Raw genomic sequence first — 24,999 nt, 5'->3', positions numbered from 1 at the left:
TGGTAGAGAAGAGTATTTGCAAATGAGGATCATTTTTCCCCACCAAGGAAGCAATTATTTCTATCAAATGAGAGCCCCCACTCCTTAAACACTTGAAGAGAGTGGGCTGGTGTTTTCTGCCTGCCTAGGCAAGAGAGACAAAGTCTATTACCCCCCAATATTTGGGTACATGGGAAAAGACTTGAGGAAGGGCGCATCAGCAAGAGACGTACTCCAAGACAGCAACAATCTCTCAACTCTTAAGTATTGTCCAGTAAAGCACCAGCTGAATTAATTTCCTGAAAAGAGAATCAGACTCTCATCTCATGCTGTGCTTAGGGACAGCTGGAAGTAGCAAGAAAATTTTCTCATAACTTTGGAGTGTATCCCAAGCTTACTTTAATGAGAGTTGTTGACACACCAGCCCCTTCTCTTGAAGTGCTGAAAAAGGAGCCTAGACTGCTGACCACAGGGCTAGCAATCAATGCCAGACAATAACTTGTGGACTCCTCTTTCCCATCTCAGTACTTTCATTGCTCAAATGCTTCCAAGCTTTCCTGCAGCAGATGATTTAGAAGATTATCTTAACCAAGGTATATTTAAAGGTAAAAATATCCTTTAAGGGCTAGTTAGTTTTTCAAGTAAGTACAAAAATCTAAGCAAAACTAAAAGAACTTTATTGTACTGCCTTTCACATTCTCACCGATACATATTGAAACTTTATGTTAACCATGTTAAAGATAAATAAGCCTACCTTCCACCACGTCCAACCCGTCTACGTGAAAACCCAATGCACCGCTGGGGTATAGTAAGGGTTGTTAAGCAATATCTGTAACGCTCATCTCCTAACGCTCCCCCTTTAGGAGTACTCCACGGCCAGTCACCAGTTTGGTCTACATGAGGCTTGAAGAGAAAATTTTGAGAACAAATATTTTAGAATGTTACTTTCATTGTTACTATCAGTATTATTTGTTTGTAGAAACTCAAAACTTACAGCATAATACTGACAGCCTGCTTTCCTACGGAAAGCAAATGGACCATCAGGATCATTTTCTTCCTCAGCTTCAGAAGAACCAGATAAGACCTTTGAACATACAGGAAGACACAGGTAAGAATCCGAAGGCACAATTTTCTTTCCTCCCCTAACTATAGCACAATTCTAAATCTCTCTATTCAGAATTAAGTCCCACTGAATTCAGTGGGCTTAGTCCCATGTAAGTGGTTATAGGATTACAGTCGAAAATATGAAAGTCATACTTGGGAAAGCGGTTCCTCATCAGAGCTGGGAAAGTCATATTGATTCATATCTTTAGCATTGAAGACTGGCAGTGCAGCAGGAGTTGTCTGTTGAGTAGCAGCAGTAGCCGAGGAAGGTACAACTTTGGGCTTCTTCTCATACTTTCTTTTGGGTCGTATAATGTCCACTTTCTCTTGCTGCAAGGAGAAAAGAGATAACCCATTAAGAAAAGGCTATAAAAAATGTCTGGGCAACCAAAATATAATAAAATTGAAATAATTTTTTATTAAATTTACTTTACACTTCAGTTATCTAGGATTCTTCTAGACTTGGGACTTTAAACATTTTGGCCCCATTTTAAAAAGCTGAATAAGTACATATATCTTCAAAGATTTAATCACCTTGTTGACTTTGAATTCCTTCAGTTCCATACTTTCTTGGTGTTTAAACTGAGTGCTATTAGGAACAGGAACAACGGGAATAGCATAGGTTGGCTTCATGGGCTGCCGCTGGGCCATTACCTCAGACACGATCTCGCCATTATAATCACCCAAATTATATCTGAAAATTATAAAATTATAAAAAAGCTGCTATAATTCTTTTTAAGCATTTAATACTTTTACTTTTATATTTATGCCTACACTTTGTGAAATCGTTTATTTATCCAGTAAATACAGATATTATTTCATCTTACACAGACTAAATACTCCTATAGCCTTCCTCAACCTGTTGCTCTCAATATGTTTCGGATGACACCTATTGGCCATGCTGGATGAGGCTCATGGGGAATTGTAGGCTAAAACATTACAGGGCACCAGGTTGGGGAAAGCTGTTATAGAACACTACAACAGCTTCCAAAATTCTTAAGTCACGATTTCAGCAAATAGATTAGAAGTGTGGGAATTAGGTGGCAAGTACTGATTTTGAGTCAGTATTTTCTACGCAGCCAACATCACTGGATTAGTTCAAGAAAAATAGATTATGACATGGTGGTTTTTCTCAACTGATGCCACAAATTTCTACCATGCAACAAACTGAATCCCTTTAGCAGTGAGAATAGTCCATTTCAAAGTGCTTCCATTACAAAATTTAATATATTTCCTGAAGTTTTCAATAAATCGCCAATATTTAAGACAGTTACAGAAACATGCCAGACTCAAATCCCCCTTGCCCCTCTCTCTTTTTCACAATACAGTGGTACCTTGAGTTACAAACTTAATTTGTTCCGCCAGCACACGATTTCCGTTCTCATCCTGGGGAAAACTTCTCAACTTGAGGTAACTCTTCAAGGTTAGCTGAGTTTGTAACCTGAAGTGTTTGTAACTCGAGGTACCACTGTACTGCCTTCACCTCAGCCTCTCATCCATCAACAAATGAATAGTAGGGAGCAACTTATGCTGTGATTTTTAAAAGAAGTATTTTTCTAGACGCCTGCCTTGTGCTTGCCTCAGTTTCAAACTTACAAAAGGTGTGCTTCAAAAAGATAGGAACCTGCCTTATACAAAGTCTGACCATTGGTCCATCTAGTAATGCTTGTTCTGCCTGGCAAAAGCTTGAGACTGTCTCTTGTCAGGAATCTTTCCTAGCCCTAACTGGAGGTGTCAGGGATTGAATGGGGGTCAGTGACAATTTGTTAACCTTGCCCCCTCAAGACTTATCAAAGATATCAAGCTAAAAGCATGTGAACTGCAGCAAACGATCTAAGAAGGAGCTATGTTTTTACACACTGAGAGCCATAACTGGGAAAAATGCCAGGATGCATGATGCCACAAGTTTATGATTTGTAAGCCCACGTTATTTCTCAACTTGTAAAAGGAAAGCTCATTAATTTTGACAGGTTCTAGGTAGCAACACCAGCATTCCATCCAAGTGAAATTGTAACCAACTGATGAATACACTTGTCACACAGTAACTCCAACAAAGCAGGTGGGATCTCATGAAAATACGGCATTGCTTTGTGACTAGAAGTGATGTTCACTACCAGATTCATAATGTTAAATAACTACTGTACTAAGATACAAATAGTGAACATGCAAAAAAGAGCTGCATTTAAGGAGACCTTCCATGCTACCTACCCTATGACAGAGTCAGACATTTACGATATTGCAGATATTGCTAACCATGTCTACTTGAAAGTAAGTCCTCTTGTTTTCAATGGAGCTTACTCCCAAGTAAGTAAAGTTAGGACTGCAGTCGGTTAAAAAATCTGAGCAAAATAAACAGAACATTATCTCTATTCTTTGTATTTAATAGTAACATTAACAATACTTTTTTTAAAAAATGAATATTTCAATAGACATTAATTCTTTACCTCTTTTCCATAATTTCCAGTGTTAAATGCAGTAACTCCCTCTTACTTTTTTCCCGTCTCTTTATCATCTCAAGAATTGTTACTGCACGACTCAAATCCCGACGCAGCTTAAGCATCTTTTCATATGATGCCTCATCATTTTTTCGATTCTGCAAAATAAATGAATAGTCACACAGACCACACAGACACCTGCATTTTTATAAACACAAACTCTTCTGGGCCATAACACAATCCATTATCCTTATTCCTCTTGCAGAGGCAAGCTCTAAATAGTGTACCTGTTAAAAGAATTCATATAAATAGAAACACACTCACTTTACGAGTCTGCATCTTTTCTGTTCGCCTTCTAAATGCAACGTAAGGATCGTTTGTGCTGGAACCATCACGCTTCTCCTGTTTTACTGCTGGGATAAGAGACGGACCTCGACAGTTTTTCCTCTTTTTAATCCAGTACTCATATACTTCTCTAATCAGTTCATCATCTTCTTTCAAGAGTAGCTTGGCCTCCTGCAGGCTGACTGGCTAAAAGTAAAACACAAGTGTGTCACTTTTGTACATTTATTTATTTTGCAACAGTTGTAACAGTTTCAAACAGTGATGTGGAGCCGACATTTCCCCACTACTTTACTTTTTATATAGAAAACATTTTCATTTCCTAGAGTTGCACGCAATGTTAGCTCTACTCCGAGTAGACCCAATGAGATTAAAATTAATGGGCCTAGATGAGATGAATCCATCTATTGGGTTTCTCTAATAAGAACTTTGTTGGATACAACCCATGAATACAATGGGTGAATGAATACAATGAATGAATACAATGAATACAATGAGTAACAATGAATATATGTCAAATGTAAATGCAGTATTAGGCAAGTTTCTCAGATTCAATGTTTTTAGTTATGTTTAATAAATACAAGTAAAACAAACAGGGCAGGGATGGGAAACTTACCCTCCAGAAGCTGTTGGGACTCCAATGCCCAGCAGCCCCAGTCACTAACAATAATAGTTGGGGATGCTGAGAACTGGCTTAACAACATCTGGAGGGCATCAGGTTTCCCAACTAGAACATCAGAAAATTTTCTGATGCAAGCTAAACATTTTCAGTTGAAAATTAACATATGCAGATTTGCTTAACATTTTCTTTTAAATTCAAAATTTTCTAGCAAACCCACATAAATACTTTCAAGTATCTGAAACAATGCTATACCTGCTGACCACTGCCTTTTTCCAGCCGATCTATCATTTCTTCAAATTGCAAAGGAGAAATATCAATCTTTTTCTTCAGCTTATTCACAAAGGCCTCATCTTCTGAATCCAAGTCATAATCTGGCTGCTCTGCATCCAAACTAAAAGCTGGAGGGGGAAAAGTATGTTTTATGCTTTTGTTCTCAGGTGTTCTGGGGAGAAAGAGGTAAGGCAGGGCAGACAGCTATTTGGCCATTGGCCAGATTTGGATGTAATGCTCAAGCATAGTTCAGCATCACATGAACAAGCCTTGTTTCCTTCCAGGCCTACACTTCACCCTCAATTCTCCCATATCTAGGTTTAAAATAATTATGATTAGTTTCAAACGCTGGCCCACTGAAGCTAATCAGTTATTGTTAAGTCACAATTCCAGTTTGAATGAAAATGTTTTATGATATACCTTATACCATGTCAAACCATTATTCCATTTAGCTCTTTACTGTAATCAATGACAGCGTGAATGGCTGCAACTCACAGAGGTTTCAGACAGAAGTCTTTCCCACCTCTGCCTGGAGATGCCACTAACTGATACTGGAACATTTTGAAAGCAAAGCCTGTGGTTTCCCATTAAGCTATGGCCCTTCCATACTGAGCTGTGGCCATGAGAGAGGGACCTAGGTTTGCTCATGCAGTTGTTAGCCATCATATTGTTATGTCTGAACATAATGTTACAGCAGCTTTAAAAAGAGATTAGTTCAGTTTAAGTACTGGTTTTTACAGAGACCAAGTTAAAATAAATATCCTCTTTAAAAAGGTCAATTTCAATTTAGAAATCTGCATACATGTTCCTGAAACATGGAATACTAACATAATTTTCTTTACAGTGTCCTGACAATGTCGACTTAGGATAACTGGCTTACTTGCTTGTCAGGTTATACAAAGTTTTAATTAAAACCGTATCCTGAAATGACTATAGGCAGAAGTCTTGTAATGTGGACTTCATCCACTGAATCAATTGGGCACAAAGAGCTGATTATCTGCATCATCTTAAGTATGATACTCTGAACTCTAGATACTTTCTCCAAGTCAGAAGCAAAAAAGGAGTTATAGTGCATTCTTGAGACTATAAAGTTATGCTGGAAGCCAAATGGAAAATTCCCAGCTCACTGGTTGCCTGCCCCTATAGTAGCAGAAGCTAGACAACTAACGACACTTGTGTATGTGTGGTGGTGGTGGTAAACAATCCCAGAAGACATCTCTACTCTATTAACCATAGTTGAATCACACACACTCACAGAGGTGGTCAATAGTTTGTTTCCAAGATGAAAAAGCAACACCACATTAGGGTTCCTTAGAAACACAGTGGTAGGTTTAGGCATAACAAACATGCTACTTTTCTGGAAACCACTGTAGTTGTGCTAACAGACAAAACACTCTAATTCCAGATACCTACAGTAAAGTTAAGACAAATATAACAACCATTCACCTGCCCTCAATGAACCCGACCCAGCCGCCCCACAAACCCAAATCTTTTTCCAGTGAAGCCTGGAAATTTATTATTACAAAAGGCACAGGGTGTATCAATCTAAAGGAAAACAAGATTTTATATCATTGGTCTGCCCCACAAAGGACTGAAGCCACAACATTCTGTACTAGCTATGGTTGCTGAACAATCATAGGAAACTCCACTGAGCAAAGAACAGGAATTAATCCTAGTTCTCATGCTTTGGGGAAGAGATGCAGTCAGCATGAGAGATATCAATGAAAATGAATTCTCTGGCCAAAAGCACTCCCAGGGAAACAGACTTGCTCTTTCAGGGCAATTCAGTGCATCAATTACAACTGTACATATCTCTTCAAGATCACTTACCCAACTCCCAATACAGCTTTAGTTTTGCCTGGATTCAATACCAGATTATTCACTCCAAACCAAGGTAAACTTCAGACACCTGTTACAACGCCAACCACTGAACCCAAAATCAAATGGGAATGTAAAACAGAAGTGGGCATAATCAATGCTGGGAAACCTCACCCTAGCCTAGGTTTCTCAACAGTTCATTTATAAGATGCCAGTTATGAAGTAGCTCCACTCCTATATGACATTTCTCATTCTCCTGCACTGTCTTTTGTGACTAGACATGATAATACCTTCTTGTAAGTACAGTGGTACCTTGGTTTTTGAACGTCTCCGCTGATGAACATTTTGGTTTTCAAATGCCGTAAACCCAGAAGTAAATGCTTCAGTTTTCGAACATGCCTCGGAAGTCAAATGTGCCACATGGCTTCTGCTGAGCGCAAGATCCTGAGGCCTAGCTGTCGGCTATGGAGTTTTCAGTTTTCAAACGTTTCAGAACTCGAACGGTCTTCCAGAACAGATTAAGTTCAAAAACCAAGGTACCACTGTATGAAAATTGTTTACCTTTACTGCAGTCAATATTTAAATTTTCTAGTTTCTGCCAAATTATTTTAGTATGCAATATTATGTAATAAAAAGGTAAAGTATTAACACTGTTTTGAGAAAGTAAATTTCAAGGTGTCGCAGCACCTTTTGTCATCTTGAAACTACCAACTCATAAAGTTACTTTTCCAGAAAACAAGAGTAAGGATGGCACTACCCAAGAAACCCAAACAAGAGTCACCAGTGGAGTTTAGATGTAAAGATATACTCACGCTGTATGTGAATAAGCTGCTTTGGCATCTTAAATTCTCCAGGGTATATAGATTCATAATAAGCAATATTACTTTCCGCTTCCGGGACTGGTATAACCATATTATCCCTTTTCTCGCCATATACCTGCTGTGCTGAAATGGCCCGCTGGAGATGGTGTTCCTAAAATTAGAAGAGGGGAAAGAGAGAAAAGTTGAAAACCACAATGCACATTATTATTAAGGGGGGCAGTGTTTTAAATGTTTTAAAACTGCCTCTTTGGAAAAAGTCCCTTCAATGTAAGAAAATATAAACATTACTTTCGTCAAAAATTCTACCATTAAGATTTACAGGTTATGTGAATTTACAGTAGGTTAAGCTCACAATTACAGGATTAGTAAGTAACTAGGAACAGCACAAAGCAAGTCAAAATCTGTCACTAATAGTAGCACAAGACCACCAGCAGCAGCAACAACAAAAGAATTAGCTAATAAGTTGGCCAAGTCCATTTTATTAATATTTTTTATACTATTTATTGGTTTACTGTGCTTGTTGATTTCAATAGTCTTTAAAGAGGAAGGTAAAAATTAATTTTCATCTCTCAAGCGAAACTGTCTTAACAGTTACTAAAGTAACCAAATAATCATAGCATCAACAGGGTGGGTTAGTGCAGATGTATTGATGGCTCTCTACTAAACAAAATAAGGAAACTGGTGGCCAGCCTCTCAGAACTTCTCCTCTCCAACCCTTCTCCTTCCTGGAGCAAAACTGCCCTTCTCTCACCCTTAACTATAATTAAGTAAGTAAACCATCAACCTTCATGCCCACTGTAGACAAGGTGGAAATTTGCTCTACAGAGGGAAGGGAGGACACATTCAAAAGGCTGGTTCCCATTTCCTGTAAGCTATAGTTAGAGATCTAGTGTTCAAATGTAGTTCCCAGTTCTTCAGACTATGGCTCAAAGCAGCCTTCCAAAGCCTGACTCTTCCCAATATTTTGGACTACAACTCCAATCAGTGGCAACTAGCATGGCCACACTGACTGAGGCTAATGGGATCTGTAGTCCAAAATATATTGAGTGCACCAAGTTGGGCAAGGCTAGTGTAGAGAATCTAGAATATCCCTTTCCTAGTTTGTTTTTACCACATATGTCGGAATTCAGCAAACTTCAATTACACAACCCAAATGTTGCCTCCAAACAAATTGGAGCAGGAATTTACAATTTGAGGAGTTACAAAGCATGGTTTGGAAGCCATTCTTAGTTAACACTAGACAAACTCTGGCCAACCCACACACCACAGTAATGAAGTCTGATGATCACTGGCTTGTGGTAACATTAAGGCAGGCTTTTTTTTGGGGGGGGGGGGGGAGGAACCAATGTTATGGGATGCCCTTCCTGCTGAAATACAAGAGGCTCCATCCATAGAGACATTCCACCTGCTCTTGAAGACATCTGTTAGGCACACATACCTCTGACCTTGAACTGCCTGATCCAATTGTTTTCATCATTCTTTTAACTATTTTAATTATTATGATTTCTGACTCACTTGTTTTACTATAAATTTTAATTATGGATGTTTTTAATGTTTTGATGTACTTGTTTTATTGTGTATATACTTGTGAACCACTTAGAAGCCATTTTGGCATGTAAGCAGTACATAAATTAATAAATAATAACAAGAACAACAACTGTTATGGTCAGACAAACCAAGAAAAGTAGGGGAGAAGGATCTGTGGGAGAGGAAGCACAAAAGCCTGTGGCCAGTACTATATCCATACTAGCGTCAAGTTTTCATTTCTAAACCTTTTTAACATGTTAAAACAGACAGCAAGTCCCTTTGGCAGTTTCCCTTTCCTTTTTGATGGTATAAATGTTGTTCCCATTTCTCAGGGTCTCTAATCAGACTTTCTCACACTGGTTGCAATAATTAGGTGGCTGCTCATCACTCCAATCTGGCAACCGCACACACTGGGCATCAGTAATTGGAATCACATTTTTTCTCTTGTTGCATTCAAGACAAATGATCAAGAAACACACATATAAACCTCTGCAGTCAAATGCCTCTACACACAACAATTAGAGAGCCGTGGTCAAGGTAAAGGTAAAGGGACTCCTGACCATTAGGTCCAGTCGTGACCAACTCTGGGGTTGTGGCGCTCATCTCGCTTTATTGGCCGAGGGAGCCGGCATACAGCTTCCGGGTCATGTGGCCAGCATGACTAAGCCGCTTCTGGTGAACCAGAGCAGCACACGGAAACACCGTTTACCTTCCTGCCGGAGCGGTACCTATCTATCTACTTGCACTTTGATGTGCTTTCGAACTGCTAGGTTGGCAGGAGCAGGGACTGAGCAACGGGAGCTCACCCCATCATGGGGATTTGAACCGCCGACCTTCTGATCGGCAAGCCCTAGGCTCTGTGGTTTAACCCACAGCGCCACCTGTGTCCCTTAGAGAGCCATGGTACTTACTCTTAAAGTAATACATTAAGGCATTGTTTGACCTTGATTAGCAGCTACCCATTTTTAATCTTAGTCAATTCAGAGAATTCATATAATTGCCTTTTATAATAATTATACCTTGGTTAAACAGAGAAAGCTACTAAGTATAGACAGTGGTTAGCAGCTGCAGGAATGTTTGAACTACTGCTACCTTGCCAATCATGAATGTGATTAAGGCTTTGAGAATCAACTCAGCCAACTGGCACTTCTTAAGTATGATCCCACACACACTTGGGAACATTTCTTAATGTATATTTTGTAGTGTGGTGTAGATAACCAGTATGAAATACACCCCTGATAAAGTCTGAAAGATTTAAAGAAATATGTGACCAATTGTACAACATAAAGTACAGTGGTACCTCGGGTTAAGAACTTAATTCGTTCCAGAGGTCCGTTCTTAACCTGAAGCACCACTTTAGCAAATGGGGCCTCCCGCTGCCGCGCAATTTCTGTTCTCATCCTGAAGCAAAGTTCTTAACCCGAGGTACTATTTCTGGGTTAGCAGAGTCTGTAACCTGAAGCATCTGTAACCCGAGGTACCACTGTACTCTGAATTGGTGTCTAGGAAATAATTGGGTCCTGTTTACAAGTATTCCAAAGGGAGGATCAGGAACAAGTCATTGTTTCAGAAGACTTTAATATGGTTCAAATACTACTTAAAGGCATTTTGAATTGGTGTATCCAGAAACTGGATGATGAGACAGTTCAAATGTATTTCAGAGTTAATCTACTGCAGAGATTCTTCTGAGGTTAAAGTTTCTAAACAAAAAAACTATTAAACACTAACTTTTCCAATATGCCTTCAAAATTTTGGTTTGGGAGGCCAGAGGTGGAGGAAGAATATAATTATAAGTCCAGATATATGGAAGAAAATGGTGCTTCAGGTAGGCCTGGGCCTAAGCACTCCAAGCGCCTGCTGAAGCCTGAAGTACAGTATATAAATCAAGAAGGGAATCCAGAAGTTTCCTGCAAGCCTATTTTTTGAAAAGAGTATAACCTCATCCCTAAAGGGCTAAACTCAAATGCCCTGATCTTTGATTCTATTGACTACAAGATGCACTTCTGCCTTGTCTGGATTAAGTTACTTTGTTCACCCTCAACCAGTCCATTACTTATATCGCACACTAATTCAGAATATCAGCCTTGGCTTGTGATGAGGAGATAACAATTTGATGTCGTTCATAAGCTGACAATACTGAACTCCAAAGCAAAGCCCCAGGCAACTTCCCCCTTAGGTTTCAAGCAGACTGGTCAAATAGAATGAAAAAATCAATAGAAACCTGTGGAAAACCATACACTAGTGGCCAAGCTGTCTAACAGGAGCTACCCTGCACCACTTTTGATACCAAACCATCACTTAACAGCTGGTCCATCACAGCTAGGTGTTTCAGAAAGATATAACAGATAATCATACTGAAAGCTAGGTGGTCCAGCAGAACCTTGCATTCTCCAAGGGGTCACATATCAGGACCTCACCTGTCCTCAAAAAATTCTGAAAGCTTATAGACAAAGGCTCTGAGATTACAAGCTGCTTTAATATCCTTGGGTGCAGCTCATCAGGCCCAGGAATCTGAATTCATGTAGTTAGGTTTCCCTTACCACATATTTTCCTATATTGGACTGAAGCTCCCTACTCAGAGTAGGCCCACTGAAGTAAATAGATATGACCAGCTATCATTAATTTCAATAGGTCTAATTAAAAAGAAAACTCAATTTGTAAATATTGTAAATACTGACTGAATAAATTGAATTTTTAATACTAAATATGATCATTTAATAGCAAATCAAGCTATAGATACATTTTGCATTCTGTAAGAATCCTTAAGTATCAAAGTGGGCTTTGTTCTGTAAAGGATGCTAATGTAGAAATACATAATGGTACAAGAATATAGAAAACTTTGACATACCCTTCCCTGTGTGAAAACTACAATTCAAAATGTTTCTTACACACCACACTTACACAAGGAGCATTTAGAAAGGGAGGGAAGGGAGGAAGAGCAAAGGCGATATTTAGTAATTCAGAAATAGGTTTCACGTAGTTCCACATGCTCATAACCTGCAAGGTGGCGTAATTCTTCAATTCAAGAATTGAGAATTAAATACCAAAGGATTTCAAAACATTCAGGACTCCTGACTAGTAGAGACTTGTATTTTGGCTAGTACCCAAAAACAACAGTTTATTTAAAGCAAATAATTTCACATTAAAGTAAAAGGTAAAGGGACCCCTGACCACTAGGTCCAGTTGCAGAGGACTCTGGGGTTGCGGCGCTCATCTCACTTTACTGGCCGAGGGAGCCATGTGGCTAGCATGACTAAGCTGCTTCTGGTAAACCAGAGCAGCGCACGAAAACGCTGTTTACCTTCCCACCGGAGCGGTACCTATTTATCTACTTGCACTTTAATGTGCTTTTGAACCGCTAGGTTGGCAGGAGCAGGGACCGAGCAATGGGAGCTCAGCCCGTCGCAGGGATTCGAATCGCCAACCTTCTGATCGGCAAGCCCTAGGCTCTGTGGTTTAACCCACAGCGCCACCCTCATTCCTCACCATTAAAGTAAGAACAACCATATAGAGTAAAAATAGTACCAGTCACAATCAAGGCATCTAATCACCTTAAGAGCTAAAAACAATAAGGATTGTTTGTAATGGGAACACTCAAGTGTTGTTACCCTCCCCATCACAGAATAAATAACACAGGTGGTTAATACTGCATATGCTCCTAGAGCAGAGGTAGGGAACATTTTTGGCTCTATGGGCCAGGTCCTTATCAGGATCTGTCTTACAGGCCACATTTTACAGGTGAGTGGGGCCACCCACATGCAAAGCACATGGCTTTGCAAGTGAGAAGGGGGTGGATGCTTCAAACAGCACTTTTGAGAAGCCCTTTACAGAAGCTCCTTCAGTCCAATTTCAGCTACAACAGGAGCATGGGGGCTTTTTAAGTACTTCTCAAAAGTGCTGTTTGAAACAGATCACAAAAATCTCTCCCCATCCTGCCACACACACCCCACCCACGTGCAGGAGAAGTGCAGGAGCTGTTTCACACAGTACTACAGAGGTGCTTTGATCTCCTCTCATCAGGGGAAGAGCAAGGATTAAATCCTGCTGCCTTGACTGTGCAATTCTTTTCCCTACTGGGAACAGGGCACATTGCCAATGCAGGATTAGCGGCTGTACTCCTGCCCATCAGTTAATGTTGCCAGTGATATTGGCTGGTGGACAGGTGAGCATGGTTTGAGGAAAATAGCCCTGTGGTCCAACTTGCCCCCCTCCCCAACAAGGCAAGGTTAGCCTGCACGTCGAAGGTTCTCCACCCTTGTTCTAGACCAGGGTGGTTCAACTTTTACTAACAAGTGGGCCGCAAGAGTACTTTGTCATAGAGCCTGTGAGCCACACACTGCTTTGTCACATGGGGGTGGGAAGCAAGGCCAAAATTGACCCACCAGCCCTTGTGCTACCTTCTCAAAGCCAACTAAGCAAGGCACCAGGCTTTAGCAAGGAGGCACAAGACTCTGGCAGGGTCCTAGAGCCCTCCCACTTCCTTGCGAAAGCTGGGAAAGCACTTCGAGGAAGAGGCCGGAGGACTCTAGGAGCCTCTCAGAGCCTCCTTCCCAATGCTAAGTGCCTCACTTAGCTGGCTCTGGGAAAGGCAGCTCAAGGGTTCCAAATGTTGCTGAGGGCTGCCAAAAAAGGCCTTAAGGGCTGCATTGGATCACCCTGTCCTAGACCAACCAAGCAGCCAGCAAGTAATAAAACTACAAGTACTGCCATTATGCCATGGAGGGTTATCTGGCACAGCCAACAATTCTACAGCAGAGCTTTACTCATATCACCAGTCCAGTGAAATACATAATAATAATAATAATAATAATAATAATATTTATACCCTGCTCATCTGGCTGGGTTTCCCCAGCCACTCTGGGCGGCTTCTAACAAAGTATTAAAATACAGTAATCTATTAAAATACACTGATCCACTTTAACATTTGTGTAAACATACACCAAGATAGAATTGCTAGTGTCTCCCTTAAACATGACACATGATGAACCTGGTATAAGAAACAATCCCATACTGTTTCTACCAGGAATGAAAATTTAAGATTCCCTTTTAATTCAAATCCCTTTAGGAGCTTAACACTGAGTCTCTGTGATAGCTTCTCAATTTAAAGCAGAACATATTGCAACTGAAGTATTTTCAGAAACAAATCCAAGGCTTCTCCCCCCCTCCACGCAATACTGTTAAGATAGTGTGTCAGAGTATTATTATTATTTTACTTTCCAGAAAGAAAACTGGTTGGCAATGTTAATGCCTCCAATGCTTACTCCTAGGAATTATCTTGAAAGGCAGTATTTTTATAGCCAAAGGGACAGATCAGTCTATTTCTGGTCCTTGCCAATTTTACATGTGTTTACTCATAAGTCCATTCAGTTTTGTTTCTGCATTAAGTTGATAGGAGTGCGGTGGGGGAAATGTATTTAAATACAACAGGGTGCAGAACCGTTTTCTGAAGGCCACAGTTCCATCTTAGTAGCCTTCAGAGATGTCACACGTGGGGCAGCGTCAGAGGCGAAAGTGGGTAAAGCAGCAAATGTAACTTTTACCTTTGTACATTAGGCTACTTTCTTGACACAGACCCTTTATCCAGGCAACCAAGGGGCATTAACAGAGTTCAAGGATACATTTCACCCAGGCTAAACACACAAGGTATCCAAGGAGGGATAGTGAGTAGTTTGGTCTAGGGTGAATACCAAGGGGTCAGACAAAGAGGGCTGGAGGGGCAGATTGGGCCCCTAGGATTACAATTCCCAGTCCCTGAAGTATGGATAGTTATATATTATGTGCTTTCTTCCACAAAGTATGTACGTTATCCCAATGTATTAATTTCTAAACAGGTTTTGTCCTAAAATGAGCATTTCTAACACTTTTTGTATTTTTTTGAGCCAAGAAACAATTGCAAAAGAAGTGTAAAATATATAGGTTAATTAGGTTCCAATCTGTGTATTAGTCTGGGAGGTACAAATGAAGACCAAACAAAACTCTCCTCCATACATATATAGCAGGGATGGGGAACCTCTGGTCCATGGGTCAAATCTGACCCACCAGTCCTCGTCATCTGGCTCACAAGGCCATTTTCCTCCAACCACACTCACCTGTGGACAACTGCCTGTCAAAGTTAGTCCACAGGGTGCAGCAGATAAAAGATCTAGATTCTAGGCTCCTAGGCCTAAAAGGCTCTCCACTCTGCTATACAGCAGGCACGTCCAACTGGTCAATCGCGATCTACCTGTCAATCGTGGGGTGTTCCTGGTCGATCGTGAGCTTATCAATCTCCCCCCCCCCAATAAAAGAAAAAGAAAAAGATCGACAACTTTGGGTCCCCCCAAAAAAGCTTTTTAATAGTGGGTGTAGATCACTGTCGCTTGCGAGTTGGACATGCCTGCTATACAGGATCTATCCAGTTCCACAAGTAAGCATTAACCCTGCACCCTGGAGCAAGTGGCCTTTACAACTGTATGCCTAAGGCCTAAGAACAAAACTGCAGAAAGGCTAATGCAAACACATCCCACTAGGCCAGGGGTCAGCAACCCGTGGCTCCGGAGCCGCATGTAGCTCTTTTACACCTTTGCCGCGGCTCCGGGGCGGATACTAGCGAGAGGAGGAGGCGCATTGTGCGCCCCGACACTCCCCACTGTGGCGGGCGCTGTACTGGCTGTGACATCGCATGGGGGTGGTGCGTGCATTAGTCACGCACCGTCCCAACGTCACCTTCCCGCCTGCTGTCAGATCGCGGCTCCGGAGATATATTTGTTTTAAATGTTGCAATGGTTTTGCGGCTCCCAGTTTTTTTTCCTTCGGAAACGGGTCCAAGTGGCTTTTTGTCTTAAAGGTTGCAGACCCCTGCACTAGGCCTTTGAAAGTAGAGGAACAGACATATTTCAAGGGGCATGTTGTCAGTGAATGATGCTTACAAATTTGACCCCTGGGCATTACTAGATAATAGTGTTTCTAATTGTAGCTGTTTGTTTTAGTTAGTATAACTTAGTCTTCATTGTGCAATTTTAGATTTGTAATTGTGAGCCACCACATGAAAACACAGCAAAAATGTATTAAAGAAAAATACGAGGATTAGCTGTTGCTGAGCTCTTGGCACATACACATTTACTGCTTCCACGTATGGAAATTTTAGGTTTGGAGCTCTGTATGGTAGATCTGTCATCTGAAACAGTATCTCTTCATGACAATATAGATGCACACAGTGGAGTCCAAATGAAGCAGTGATTTTTATTTTATTTTAATAAGGTATAGTAGAGGGGGAATATTTTAGACAGAAATAAGGCTTTGTCAGAATACAGGATGACTGGTGGCTGTGTCCATTGGTTTTAGCTCTCACAATCATTGCTCTTGAAAATTAATTGTCAGTCTTGAATTATGGCAGTGCAATGTTGAATTAAAAGTAGGGAAAGGGGGGTTTAAAGAAATCCATGAGGGCAACTCTCCCCAATTTTAGCCAAGCCATGCCTTCACAGTCTTTTTAAAATAGTAGTGCAACAGCCATCACAGAAGTTAAACAGGAAGATTTCACTGTAATTCAAATATTGATTAGTACTATGGTATTAAGGAAGATCCTGAATGCAAAACAAGAAGCCAGGTACTCAAAATAAACTGTTCCAATGACATAGCTGCCTAGAGCAATTAAAGCACAGACAGATACAGGGGCCAGCAAGAACTGGAAAAGGGCTCATGACAGAAGTTGGCAGTGTTGGTGATATATCCCGCCTTTCCTCCAAGGAACTCAAGGAGTTCTCCCCCTCCCCAATTTTATGCTCACAACAACCCTGTGAGGTAAGTTAGGCTGAGGATCAGTGACAGGCTAAAGCTCACCCAGGGAGCTACATGGTTGAGTGTGGGTTCGAACTCTGGTCTCCCATGTCCAGCAGCCCAACCACTATACGACACTGTCCCTTTCAAGCAAATGTAGCAAGGACTGAGACTCCACCTCCCTTTTTCTGCACGGCTGGAAGTGGCTCATAGCAGCATAAGACTTGATGCCAAAATACTTAGGAGTCTGTTATACCGCAAGCACTCTTTTCTGCATGGTCAAATAGAATGTTAAGGCAACACCCTTATGCCAATACATTCACAAAGAGTCATGAGCCTATCAAGACAGAACAAGATCTCCCAACAAGTTTTCCATGAGAAAAACATATATACTTCTATTCTAAACACTGTATTACCAATGGCAACTGAGAGCACTTAATGTCTTGTGTCACTTATGCAAAATTAGCTTGAGTCATCCACCTCTGGACATTACTTGACTTCATTCATTGGCACTTTTCTACTTAAGCAGAAATATTTAACTTGGAAACCTTGAATAGTCAATTGACTCTCATTTGTTTAAACTTCTAAGGATGATGAGGAGGAGAGAGATCAATGTGTTAACAGTCCCTAGAACATAACCTATTTTAAGTTGAACCCAGCCAGAATCATACTTTCATGGATCATGGATCTGTGTTAGCCAAGATAAACACTGAAATTATTCTTAGATGCAAGGGAGAAAGATGAAGTCTGAACTCAGGCAACAGTTTAAAGACAAAACAGAGCCACTTATATATAAAGTCATGCTTCTACATACTTGGAGCCCCCTAGGAATGCAAAAGTATGTAAATTTCTAAAGTAAAACTGAATTTTTTTTTGGCATGCCACTGACAGTGGAGCTTAGATGAAAAAGAAAAAAAGGGCTAAAGAAAACTCAGGTATGCAATGGTTGAGATACAGACTATCAGGATGTCAGTTGGGACTCAGCTACATTGGCAAAGGTAAATAGCTTTATATGCGTTGTATATGCATTATAACGGGATGCAGGTGGCGCTGTGGGTTAAACCACAGAGCCTAGGACTTGCTGATCAGAAGGTCAGCGGTTCGAATCCCCGTGACAGGGTGAGCTCCCGTTGCTCAGTCCCTGCTCCTGCCAACCTAGCAGTTCAAAAGCACGTCAAAGTGCAAGTAGATAAATAGGTACCGCTCCGGCAGGAAGGTAACCGGTGTTTCCGTGCGCTGCTCTCGTTCGCCAGAAGCAGCTTAGTCATGCTGGCCACATGACCCGGAAGTTGTATGCCAGCTCCCTCGGCCAGTAAAGTGAGATGAGTGCTGCAACCCCAGAGTCCTCTGCAACTGGACCTAATGGTCAGGGGTCCCTTTACCTTTATAACACTGTGACACCAGATGGCGCTGTGGAGTTCCTTTTTTTGCCAACCCAATTTCTCATACAAAGTTTAACTGAAACTCTTCTTTGATTTGTCTAGATCCAGCCTTGAAAAGAAATCCCCCACCAAATGGAATATGGAAGGCAGGATGAGAGAGGAAATCAATTTGCTCAGCACTGCACATCTTTTACCTATTGCCTGGGCAGGGAGGGGGAGGATTAGAATTGGGGAGATGCATGCTGATAGATCCTCTCCAGTCCTATAGTATGATGATTCAGTCTCTAGAGCTGATTGCTGCCCCCACTATATAGCTAGAAAATGCTCGGGTTGCAGATGGTGGCACCCCAACCTATATGACACAGTAAGTCAGGGCTGGCAAAGGAATAGTATAGTGTTGATTATCCTTCCCCAATTCCTGAAACTCCCTCTCCCCACCTGCACTTCTCTTAGGAGTGGGGATGGAATGGAACATTGTTCTGCAGGCCCCACTTGATTCCCCATTTTAGCATCTCATTCAATTTAGCAGTGTAGCAATTCATATATATTACTCTGGAAATTGTATTATAGCTCATATTTTTAGTTCATTCAATAAGGTGCAAGAATCCAACTGGACTGCATAATTTGAGACTTGATATAACAGTAGGACTGACACTATTTCATGCATAAGCATTTTGCAGCTAACAAAAGCATATTTTCTTGTAAGCACTTTTACTTGGATTATACAGTAGATTCTGCCCTTGAAGCAATTACGCAGCTGTTGCTGTGCACCACTTCCCTTACTCCAGAGCATTTCTAATGATTCAATGAGCACTTTGGCAGGGTAGCCAATGTGGTGACTTTCAAGTGTTATAGACTCCAACTCCCATTAGCCCCAGCCAGCATGGCCAAGGGTCAAGGTAGTCATACTGCACAAAATCTGGAGGGAACGACACTGGCTACCACTGAGTTATTGGATACAGGCAAGTGTCCTTAGAAGTCATAATCTGATTCCATGCAGTTAGGTATACATAAGCCCATCTAAGCTTTTAAGCATGCCTAATTCTGCATAAAACCAGGCCTTTTGGTGCAAAAGTAGCAATTTCCATGCACCTGCTACAGAATATCACACAAGGTAGTTTGTCACGGTTTATGCCCCACATCTTGGATGTCTTTGAAGCTTTTACCATCAGAGTAGCACAAACCTTTCCATAACTGGTCTGAATTAAAAGATTTATGAATGAAAGTATTATGGTCCCTTCCAACTCTACAATTCTATGACTATGTCTTGTTGTCCATTGTAACACTGCCCTCTCACCTTTGCATTAGTTTTTTTCTGTTTTTGTTTAATTTGGACCAATGCACCCACAGACGCATTCACCTCCACTTCCCTCACTAATTTAATCTGCTGATTTGTCAGCAGGAGTGCAAGCCTTGTGACTTCCTAATCCTCTCTTTTTCAAGTGCAATTACATAAATTCAGCACTAAGAAAGCACAAGCCTAAAATTCAAGGAGGCTGAATTACATAGACTAGTCCCAGGGCATTAAGGCTCAAAAGGGGGAGACAGGACAGAACAGGTCGTGCTGCTTTTTTGTGTTCTATTCATACTTACTCAGGATTAAGCCCCATTTCTTAGGTTGATTTCATAGGACTGCTATCTTAGCTCTGGTACTTGTTCCATCACATATACCATACAACAGACAATGCCAACAGTTGCTATTTAAATTGATTTGGCATTTTGTTTACATTCACCACACAGTACCATTGGCTGAAGTAAATGCAATGCAGACAAATGTTGAGAGGTTCAAAAAATACTCATTTCACACGAGCTAGCTACCTTTCTACCTCTGTTTTAAAGGTACCTATACCATGCACTTGTTATAGCTTGAGTTTCTAAGAAGAATTTCAGGAATTCCTACATAGTTAAAAACTATTTCCCAAGTGTCTTGGTATGCCTTAATTAATAAACTCATGACTCAAGAACTCTGAATTCTGTTATTAGAATATTCTTACAACTCTTCAAAATCTGTCACTTGACTGTATCATTATAAGCAACAGCATCCTTTCAGCTATAAACTTTATTTTGAACAAGCACATACTCCCGGTGGAGTACAGGGTCAAATTTAAAGTGCTGCTTTTGACCTTTAAAGCCCTTCACGGCCTAGGACCCTTGTACCTACGGGACCGCCTCTCCTGGTATGCCCCACGGAGAGCCTCAAGGTCCATAAATAACAACACCCTAGTGGTCCCAGGCCCTAAGGAAGTTAGATTGGCTTCAACCAGAGCCAGGGCCTTTTCAACTCTGGCCTGGTGGAACGCTCTGCCTCATGAGACCAGGGCCCTGCAGGATCTGATTTCTTTCCGCAGGGCCTGTAAGACAGAGTTGTTCCGCCTGGCCTTTGGCTTGGAGCCAATTTGATTCCCTCCCTCCCTCTCTTCTTTTTTCTTTTCCTTCTCCTCCTGCGATGAGGCTACATTTTAATATTTTAATGTTCCAATATTTTAATGTTGTATTTTATTTTTGTTTTTAAGTTGTAATCATTCATCTTGTTTTTATTATTGCTTGTAAGCCTTGGCTGGGAAGGGCAGGGTATAAATAAAAAATTATTATTATTATTATTATTATTATTATTATTTAGAAACAGCAGGTTTCCTCCCTAGTCCTTTTTCTCTATCTAAACTTAAGCCTCCGTCTTTATAGATCCTATCTACTAATATAGTTTGCAACATGCCTTACCAGAAAAGCTACTGCCCCACAGCTGCTTTACACAGGTCTTGTTTTATAAAGCAACAGGAGAACCATCACCCCTTGCTTAAATTACTGTTAGCTCTACTAAAACAAACATTTAGAACACGTGCATTCAGAAAAATCAGGTGTCCAGATAAAGGCTGCAATCATAAGGCTCCTTACTAAGGAGTAAGGACCACTGAACTTAGTGGGACTTCCTCCTAGTAAGTACGTATGCACAGGATTGCGAGGAAAGAATAACAGTGTTGTGACTCCTAACCACTGATTTATAAATCTACTAATACTAAAATCTTAGCTGTACTGTCAAGCGTCCCAAAACAGACTTCAAAGCATGAATAAATTTATTCGGAGCAAGTAAGGAAGATTGTGCTTCATTCTTAACTGCTATTCTATCAATGAGATGACAGATGGTTCTCCTAGTAGTAATAATCAAATCACTTTTATTTGGAAAGGCCCTACAATCAAAATAGATCTTCACTTAGAAGACACCAACTTCTGTATTGCAGAGCTTGCTTTCTGCACCACTTTTCAATTAACAAATCATGTCACTAAACAAGCAAATGTTAAACCCCAGCCTAAAGAAGAATGTGCAGGGGCAAGGTCTGTTTCTCTTACCCTTCGCTGCCGGCTTAAGATTCTGCGCTACGCTACGCTACGCTGCCAGGCCAAGCTAAGCTAAGCAGAATTCCAACTGAAATAAACTCTCTGGCGCGGTTCTAGTGCTTTTACATGCAGCCTCGGCCACGCTACTAGCGAAGCCAGAGAAACACGCTGGGAGCACACATGGGCAGCCGCAACTTCCTCGCACCTTTCCCCGCCCCCGCTTTTGCTATCCCGGCTTATTGCAAACGCAGAGACGCCACCTAGCGACCGGACGGCGGCACTTCCACCTAGCCCTCTCGCGCCGCCGCCGAGGCTCGCGCTCTCTCGCACAGCTGCCTGCTGCACAAGGCCCAGCCCAGCAAAGTCGAAGCACAACAAAATGGCGGCTGGCCGCCGCGTCACGTGACCCCCTTTGTGCCTTTCGGGGGGCTGAAGGGAGCCGAGCCCGAGGCCTCGGCGCTCCAGCCCAGAGCGAAAACGAGCCTCGGCCGGGTGGGGTGGGGGCTCCCGGAGGGAAGGCGACGGGGCTGTTGAGGGACTAACGTCGCCCTCTTCCCTCCCCCCCCCGCACACCCGGGGGGAGGGAAGCGGGAGGAAGCGGGGAGAAAATGGCGGCCATTTTGTGCTTGCGCAGAGGCGATGGTGGGGGCCCGGGTGTGGGGCGATGGCGGGGCCCGGCCGGAGCAGGGATGGGAGGGGGTCTCTCACGTACCGACTCCTCTTCCTTCTCCATGCCCGTGGGCATCTGCGGCACGGCCCGGTTGATGGAGGCATACTCGGCTAGGTCGGGCAAGTCCTCGCAGCGGAAGACGGGAAGCGGCTTAGACGCGTCCAGCGCCCGGGCCCGAAACGACAGTTTGCTCATGTTAGTCGTCGGCGGCTGCGACTGCTATGGCGGCTGCTGCTCCAGCTGAGGGGGGGGAGGCAGCGAGAGCGCTCCGAGCTGAGAGCCGGACCCCGCCGAGCGCTCTCATGGAGGGACCGGGGCTCCCGCGGCGGGGCGGGGCTCGCTCCGAGGCGGGTCCCAGCGGCGCCGGCTGGCGCGGCTAGGCTAGGGCGCCGAGTTCTCTCCTCCGCCGCTCCGGCTCTGCTCAATACGCCACGGCCAACATGGCGGACATTAAACCTCGACTGGCCGCCTCTTTCAGCCAACCCCAGCGCCACAGCCATTCCCACACTGCATCGCGCAAAGGCGCGGGCACGGCGCTGCCGGGGGGGGTGAGAGAAGGGGCGCGCGGCGCGGGCACGGAGGCGAACGAGCGGGAGCGCTCGGGTTTCCCCCCCACACTTTTTTCTTTTTTTACTGCTTCTGCTCGGGGAGGATGATGAAGAAGAAGGTGGTCCCGTCTTCGTTCCCCAAAGCTGTCACTGCTCGGGAGTCTCCTTCATTGTGATGCAGCAGCAGCAGCAGTAGCACAGAAGCCGACCCAGCCGCACGCAGTTCCCTCGCACCACGCCGGAGACTGGGGAGAGGGGAGGGACGGCGCCGACGCCTGGAGGAAGGCACGAGGCGGCCGGGGATGCCTCAACCCCAGCGAGGCGTTAAGGAGGCGAAAAGCTTCCCCTCGGCACCGGGCGGGCTGCTCCGCGCTGAGGGCGGCATGGCACACGGCGAGGCACGGGCTCCCGGCCAGGAGCAAAAGGGCACAACACCCAATTTCTCTGTAATTATTTCGGCTACAGGGACCGGGCTAAACAAAACCCAAACCAAACAGCAGCAGGACTCGCCTCCCCTGTATTGTCGCTAAACCATAATTTATCTACACACACTCTACCGAGTCACTTTGTTCTTTACTCTGGAAGACCGGGGCTCTGTGACATCAAAAAATTCTATAGAATTGACTGGGAATTGGGATGGATGTGCATATTATACACAGTTATTTGGAACGTTTTGTCTGAAATTTTGAACTTAAACCATTTCCCTAAATTTTTTGTTCACCACACACACACATTTTAAAGAATGCACCAGGGATGAATGAGATGCATACAACAGAACATGCACCTTGGAAAATTTTGCCACCACCTTCTGTGTTAACAATATTGAAGCCCTTGCTTTGTAATGGCTTGACTGTGATATATAAATTTTGTTTTGCTACTAAATGCATCAAATTATACAGCAGAACTTCTTAAGCTTTTTGAATTTGGCTACATTTTAAACTTATCCTTCCTTCGGCCACCCCCAATTGGATAGCTGTCACAGGTTTTGACACGTGAGTGCATAGGATTCTCACACAGCTGCCTAGAAGTACCTGCTGCATCCCTCACTTAACAGTAGCATAATTTAAGTAGTTTTAGGCTGGAAAAAAATTCAGCTGAATTGCACACTTCAAACTCTGTCTTATAGGCTCCACACTTCAAAAACATAATTTCCCGAATGTAGATACAGCATGCAAAGGTGCCAATGAGATTCGCTCCCATCTAATCTTCTCTTCAACACCCTAACTTTCTATGTGAAGGAATGTTTGTTATTGGGGACATCTTTCATCATAGTGCACCTGAAACAGTACCAGCCTAATAGTTGTGAAAACCAAGGACTACCAGCCTTTTCCCCTAAATCAGCCAGCTAGGAAAGGAGGCTAGATGGGGAGAAGCTGCTATGAACAGAACACAGTCTGTGTTTCTTTGCAGCTTTCGTAATTAAAAAGCAATTTGGATGGCTGTAATAGTAAATATTTGCAGTATCTTCCCTTCCCAACTTTTCCAAAACTTTACATTTCCTTCTGAGTGTTGGACATTCTGTTGAGGTTGAGTGGAGAAGGGAAATCTATCTCATACTGGCCTGAGGAATTTGGTATTTATTGTAACACTAAAAACGACTTTACAACTTAAGCAATAGTCATTGTAGACCCTTAAATGCTGTGAGGGCAAAGGTTGGATACAGTAAATTAACAGAAAAGTAGGTATAAATACTAAATGTTTTAGAAGACACTAGGAAGACATGAAGGCCAAGTGGTATAAAACACAACCACTCACTATCTATCTATGCAAGGCTACAAATGTACTAATAGCCATGTGATTTCTTCACATGCAAGCTACTAGCTATCGTTCAAAGTGCAATAAATAAAACCCGTTCAACAGGTTGAACAGATTTGGGGGAATGCTTTAGGTGTCAACAGATGGTCACCTATCAGGACCCACTGGTTTGTTTTCAGACCTTACTTGAATACTCTCTTTTTTCACATTTGATCTGGAGCCTCCAATTACATTCTCCAATCATTTCACTGAAATACTTTCTGCATGGATTGCAAGACCACAACAAACAGGAATACAGTCGTACCTTGGTTTTTGAACAGCTTAGTTCTCGAACGTTTTGGTTCCTGAACACTGCAAACCCGGAAGTGACAGTTCGAGTTTGTGAACTATTTTTTGAAGGCTGAACGTTTGACAGGAATTTCAGTTGGCTGCAGGAGCTTTCTGCAGCCAATCAGAAGCCGTGCTTTGGTTTCTGGATGTTTTGGAAGTTGAAAGGAGTTCCAGAATGGTTTCCGTTTGACTTCCAAGGGACGACTGTACTGCAGACTTGGAGCGTTTGGAGAGCTCAGCACCTTTGCTTTAAGGAGCAGCTGCATGTACAGAATACATATTCTTGGGAGGGGAAGTTGTTCTAC

General features: G+C 42.5%; 1 protein-coding gene across 5 annotated transcripts in view; it reads right to left on the bottom strand.

Annotated features, from left to right (window-relative positions):
* EPC1 (enhancer of polycomb homolog 1) overlaps positions 1-24,999 on the bottom strand; it is a 53,501-nt gene that overhangs the window by 15,859 nt on the left and 12,643 nt on the right. For 3 of the 5 annotated variants that reach the window (XR_013831808.1, XM_079946648.1, XM_079946647.1), the window contains 8 exons: positions 7,383-7,542; positions 4,735-4,880; positions 3,843-4,049; positions 3,528-3,676; positions 1,618-1,777; positions 1,237-1,413; positions 974-1,063; positions 734-882 (listed from right to left, as the gene is read on the bottom strand). Coding sequence is in view for 4 of the 5 variants with exons in the window: in XM_079946648.1 (XP_079802774.1) it covers positions 734-882; positions 974-1,063; positions 1,237-1,413; positions 1,618-1,777; positions 3,528-3,676; positions 3,843-4,049; positions 4,735-4,880; positions 7,383-7,542 (1,238 nt within the window). In the remaining variant the exon portion in view is untranslated. Of the gene's footprint in view, positions 1-733; positions 883-973; positions 1,064-1,236; positions 1,414-1,617; positions 1,778-3,527; positions 3,677-3,842; positions 4,050-4,734; positions 4,881-7,382; positions 7,543-22,103; positions 23,397-24,999 lie in introns of those variants that run through there. The other 2 variants (XM_079946650.1, XM_079946649.1) reach the window with 2 other exon arrangements.

The sequence above is a fragment of the Podarcis cretensis genome (assembly GCF_951804945.1).
Source record: "Podarcis cretensis genome assembly, chromosome: 12".
Taxonomy (NCBI): Eukaryota; Metazoa; Chordata; class Lepidosauria; order Squamata; family Lacertidae; genus Podarcis; species Podarcis cretensis.
The sequence above is the reverse complement of the archived record's forward strand: the minus strand, read 5'-3'. Positions and strand labels throughout refer to the sequence as shown.